Source organism: Oryx dammah, unplaced genomic scaffold, assembly GCF_014754425.2.
Source record: "Oryx dammah isolate SB20612 unplaced genomic scaffold, SCBI_Odam_1.1 HiC_scaffold_17, whole genome shotgun sequence".
Lineage (NCBI taxonomy): Eukaryota > Metazoa > Chordata > Mammalia > Artiodactyla > Bovidae > Oryx > Oryx dammah.
In genome coordinates, this window is record NW_024070201.1 from 40,130,044 (window position 1) to 40,136,043 (window position 6,000).

The following is a 6,000-nucleotide window of genomic DNA, read 5'->3' on the forward strand; positions in this document are numbered from 1 at the left end:
CAACGAATACTAGTGTTACCTTTCTTAGTAGCCTTAGAAGTTCCCAAGGCAAGAATTCTGATTAATTCATCTGTTTATTATTTTCTGTGCAGATGGTGCTTGATGAATAAATACTGACCCATAAGAACTGAGTTTTAAAAAACTGTCCTTGCAAAACAATCATCTGATAAAGTTGGGAAAATATTCCTATCACTTATACACAACTCCAATAATACTTTTGCAGTGTCAGAGCTTGCTCAAGTAGCAACAAATAGCTACAAGCAAACAAAAAAGGCAAAAAGAAAAAAAAGAATTAAAAAATTTTAAGATCACCCACAACTATCAAGATCCGATATAGCTAATTTCAACCAACACTTGCATCTATTTGAGGTATACGAGAAATAAAAATCCAAAGCATTCGCCTGATGATCAGCCAGTTAAAAATACACATTTGGACACCCTGAAGATATTTCTAAACCCAACAGAGATACTATTAATATATTGAAATTCACTGGCCAGCGCTGGATTCTATCATTAATCTTCTCCTGCTATTCAAGAGAAGCCAAGAAGTCAAGCCTTCTCATATCACTTGCTTTTAAGAATGTAATAAGTCACCCAAACTGGCATACACAACCCAACTACAAAAAGTAGTTCAACTCTCCATATGGTAATGCTTCGCTACCTCTTACCTTTACTTGAAAGTCACATTTGCTACTTTTCAACGGTCTTCGGTAGGCCTCATTTAGGCAGGCCCATAGTACCACCAAGTAAGAAACAGGAGTTCAAAAAAGTCGTAACAGTTAACTGCCCTTGCACAAAGCTCAAGTTGGGCGTAGATTTCACAAGCCCTGAGAGCTATGCCACTGTCAAAACCAGAAGCAGCACCGTCACCCTGTCGTGCACATCGGCCACTGTTGCAGAATTTTTTCTTTGAAATTACCTCTCCACCTTGGCTAAATATGTTAAATACTTAAGCTACCCTCTCCCCCTAGAGCAACACCAGATTCCTTCCAGTCCACTCCGTTTATTGTCCAGCACCACAAATCCAAGGGGAGAGGTCTCCGCTCCCTCGACCCCCGAGATGCAGCCCGGTTTCCCAGCTGCTCGCCGCACCCACCATGCACCAGCCCCCAACCCCGCACCACACACCTCCTCCTTCGCCCACGGCCCGGCCAGCCCACGAGCTGGGCCGGCAGCCCGCCCCTCGCCCCCGGCCTGCGCTGCTCGCAGCGGCCGCAGGCCTCGGGCCTAGCCTCCTCCGCCGGCCCCTCACCTCCTTCGGGACCAGTTGGTTCTCCTCGCCGGGCACCATCGCTCAGACTCCCGGCCGCTCCTCTCCGCCCTGCCGGAGGAGGGGGAGGGTGGCGGCGCCTCTCTAGCTCAGGAGAAAAACGGCGGCGGAAGTCATCCTCTCCACCGCCCGCGCTCGGGCTATCGCGGAGGCCTCAACCTGGGCCTCAGGCACCAACGCGCAGACACCGACCCAAGGCTCCGCCGCCGCCGTCGCCGTCGCCTTCGTCGTCGGCCCCTCCCCCCGCCGGCCGCAATCAATGGAAAAATGGCGGCGGCCGCTCTCGCGAGAATTCGGACCGTCGGGCTTCGGTCCCGGCGCCTGGCGCCCAAGGTACCCAGACAGCTGTCGTTCGCAGTTAATTACCTCGGCTCTCACTCGGCTTCGAGATGTATAAAATTGGTTGAGCGGCCAAGGAAACGCTTTTCGGAGAGGGATTCCAGACTGTCCATCTCGGGACTCCCTCTGCCGGCAGGGAAAGGCCCAGGCCTCAGGTCCTCCATGCCTTTCAGGGCTCTTCGGACTCTCCGCCCACCGGGGAGAGACTCGACCCTAAAGCCTCACCTCTGGCCCTACTACCAACACTGCTCGCCCTCCCTGTTAGAGGAGCTCCTGAACTCTTCCTCTCTTCACAGACCTCCGGCCTCTGCCTGGAAGAGAAAGCATCACGGACTGCCTCCCGGCCTCCGCCCTCAGACACGGTCCCAGCCGTGTCTGCGTTTTCTTTCCCCCTTTCCCCACCCTCCCGAGGGCCCGGCTCGAGAGACCTCAAGTCTGGTCTCCTGCTTGGGGAGGGGACAAGTCCATAGCTCGCGAAAGAGGTATCACTTTCCCTCCAGCCCCCCTCCATCAGAGCGGCACTCTGCTGGGCCAGTTCGGGGAACTTCCTCCTCGGACAGGTTCAAGTCTGGGACTGAGATAGCTTCAGAGAGTGGGGCTGCAGTTTGGACCTAGGATCCTCTTTTTAAAATGTTTTTAAAGTACGTTAATCTCTGGCAGTAAGCATTTGTACTGTTTTATAGGCAGCAAATTTTGCCATGGTTATTTTTCTAAATCCTGCTCATTCCTCAAACTTCCCTTAGGAAAACCTGGTGGGATGTCCTTCTTGAAGACTTCTGTGGTACAGCGATGTTTTCGCACTCTGTGATAATATAATTCTGATACGTTCCTAACACCCACAGTATCAACTACCTGTCTAAACTGGGTGTGCTCTCCAAACGTTTTTTTTTTTTTTTATTGCGCTTCTGTATTACAAAAAGTCTCTATACTTAAACGTAAGTTTAGACACGTCCTGTTGTGTATGAGGTAAAGCCTTTTAAAAGTGTAAAAAGGATAAAGATGAAACAAACATTTAAAGTAGCTAAGAGTTATTTTCTATATTCATTATCTTCTAAAAATCCGTGTTATTTTCACTAAAAATATTTAGTGAAAGCAATATGATTGACTTAAGTCTCAGTGATTTAAAAAATCTGTAATACTTTATGAAACAGTTATTAAAATATGTGATTCAACGTTCAGGTTATTTCTGTACTTCGATTTAACGGCTGTCATAAGCTGAAAAAGATAACTCACAAGGTATGTAAATCCTAATGGAAGAAATACATCTTTGGCGGCTCTTACTAATGCAAGTATCCCTTTTTGTCACTTCCATCCACCAACCATGAAAAGTTTTTGTTTGAAACTCAGCTAGTAACTTTCTATCTTCCCTGATGTCAGTCAGAAGATGTTGCATTTTTATATATTTTCAAAACTCTTTGGAATGCATTGCTTGGAAGATTTCTTCTAACAGGTTGGAAAATTCTGCCTTCAAGTTTTAGTATACATGTATAAGGTGTTTTTTTTTTTGAATACTGATCTTGTATTTAAATTTTTGATTTTTGTGTATCATAGATTTTTGCATCCATTGTGACTTTTTAAAATATTGCATGTAGATGTTCATCTTGATTGCTGATTTTGGGGCATCCTCTTAAATTTTGGGCCTGAAGTGAATGCCTCACTTGCCTCACTATCCAGTCTTGGATAGCACCCAATATGTCATTTTACATCAAAATCACATAATGGAAATATTCTCAAACCTCTGATTTCAAAATGTCATGCCCACTACTTAATAAGATGGCTTCTGTAGAGCTCATGCTAGAAGCAGGTATGTCATCTCTATCATCTTCCCCTTTACGCCTGCTTTATTATCTCCAACTCATGTTTTCTTTCCAGAAATCTTTTTTAGCTACTTTCATTTTTGTGGGGGTTAATTTAATGAAATAACAATATAATTGGTAAATCTGCTTAACCCAGCACACCTAAACTAGAGGAAATCACAATATATTAAGACAAAAGAAAATGAAGAAATCTCCAAATTATTTTCCATGTTGTCTCACACTTTTCACTCAGTAGTGAGATGCCAGTGTCAATCTATATATTAAATATTTGAAAGACTTAACTTTTTTGTTTTTAGATAAAAAATAAATATTTTTAAAAGTTTTATTATTTTCTTTCCACCACCCACCATCTCTGGTTGCACCCTTCTCTTTAAATGCCATTGGCATGAATGTACTAGAGCCTGATGTCTTGGTATGTATACAATAAACATTTGTGGATAAGTATATATGAATGCAGAATTGATTAATAAATGAACAAATAGGTATGGCTACCTTTCTAGTAAATAAAATTATTACTATTACATGTATATGTGTTTATTTTACGTATAGATTTTATGTCTCCAGCCTTGACTTCTCTCAGGGGCTCCAAATGCATGCATTCATCTACCTTTTTGATGACTCAAAATGTCTCACATTTAGCTTGAATGAAGTAAAACATTTGATTTCCAAGTCTCCCACCTACCTCCTGCAATATTTACTCTGTCAATTCTCCCCATCTCAATAGCCTACACCATCCTCAGTTCAGTCTGTCAAACCAAAATCTTGAGGATCTTCATCTTACATTCAATTCATTACTAAGTGCTGTTGCTTCTCACTCTGAAATAAAATATATCCCAATCCAACCATTTTTTTTTAAATTGGCTGTGTGTGTCTTCATTGCAGCATGTAAGATCTAGTTTCCCAGCCAAGGATTGAATCCAGGCCCCCTCCTTTAGGAGCATGGAGTCTCAGCCACTGAAGTCTCTGACGGCTTCTCTTTATATCTACTGCTGCCCATCTCACTCTAATCACCATCTTTTCTTGCCTGAACTAATGCATTTGTCTCCTAACTCCTGGCTCCTGGTTTCTACTCTGCCCCCACTCCCTCAAGAGTTTATACTCCACGCAGCACTCCACAGTGGTGGTCTTTAAAAAATTTATTAGATGGTATCTCTTTCTTCCCATCTCGCTCAGCATAAAATCCATATTCCTTGCTATGGTCATTGGTAAAACCCAATGTTATCTAGCCCTGTCTTCCTTGTTCATCTCATCTACCACTCTTTTGCTTTCACCAATGACCCAGCTGCTCTGCCTTTACTGAAACTTTTAAATACATTGCTTACCTCTGCTATAAATCCTTTGCCTTGTTATTTCCTTTCTCTAAGATGTTCTTCCCCCAAGTCTTTGCTCTTATCTAGTTCTGCTTTGTTATTTGGGGCTCTCTCAGTTGCTCAAAGAGGGCTTTAACAACCACTCTTCAGTGCCTGGCACATAATAGATGCTTCATAAATTTTTGTTGAATTAATAACATTTTTTACATGAGATTCATGTTTTTAAAAATGTACTAAGACTTTTCTTTATAACATTTTTTGGATTATTTTTCTTTTCCTATTCACTTGAAAATATTCATATAACCCCAGTCAAAACATAACAAACACATCAGAAAAATCCAGATGGGAGGACACTCTACAGGATATCTGGCTAGCATTCTTCAAGACAGTTAAGCTCTAGAAAAACAATGAAAGACGGAGAAACTGTCATAGACCAGGGGAGACTGGGGAGACATCACAACTAAATGCAATGTGGTACCCTGGATAGGTTTCTGGAACCGAAGGCACATTGATGGAAAACCTGGTGAAGTCCAGATAAAATCTGTAGTTTGGTTATTAATGTTCTAATATCAGTTTCTTAGTTTTGACAAATATACAATGGTAACATAAGATGTTAACCAGGGGGGAAGCTGGAAGAGGTATATGTGTACTTTCTGTTCTGTCCGGGCAACTTTTCGGCAATTCTAAAATTATTCCAAGATAAAAAGTGTATTTAAAAATGTTCATGGTAATACTTCAGGTATTTCTGTCCTCTTTCATATTTCAAGACCATTTGTGAGCATTTCTATGTTTTTATTTTATTTTATTTTATTTATTTATTTATTTATTTTTTATTTTACTTTACAGTTCTGTATTGGTTTTGCCATACATTGACTGTTTTAAATGACTTTTAAAAAGCCCCAAGGTCAAAATCATATGATACAATTTAAGAGCTAGTGATAATGTTCCCTATAACTGGAACCATTAGTAATACTGTTAAATATATTTTGTAAATGTGAATGGAGGTTTTCGCCTTGATTCTGTTTTAATGGGGTAAAAAGATCTTTAGTCAGTGTGATGTGACTTTGGAGCCACACTGATCTGTTTTGAGACTCAGCTCTGTCACTTTCTCCATATAAAACCTCCTGGAATCTCTGTTCTCAATTAGAAAATGAGAGAATAAAGAAGACTCTTGGCATTTACCAATGTAACATTTGCAGTTTTGACCAGAAAAGTTCATGACATATGGCACTCTATAATTGAGCCAAGGAGAAAATTTGGATTT

At 41.5% G+C, this 6,000-nt stretch overlaps 1 protein-coding gene across 2 annotated transcripts in view; it reads right to left on the reverse strand.

Moving 5' to 3' along the window:
- Positions 1-3,667, reverse strand: part of USP47 (ubiquitin specific peptidase 47) — a 105,113-nt gene extending 101,446 nt beyond the window's left edge. The window contains exon 1 of one of the 2 annotated variants that reach the window (XM_040258370.1): positions 1,253-1,502. In XM_040258370.1, coding sequence (XP_040114304.1) covers positions 1,253-1,291 — 39 coding nt within the window. In that variant the 5' untranslated portion in view covers positions 1,292-1,502. Of the gene's footprint in view, positions 1-1,252 lie in introns of both variants that reach the window. The other variant, XM_040258371.1, reaches the window with a different exon arrangement.
- Between the last annotated feature and the right edge of the window lie 2,333 nt (positions 3,668-6,000).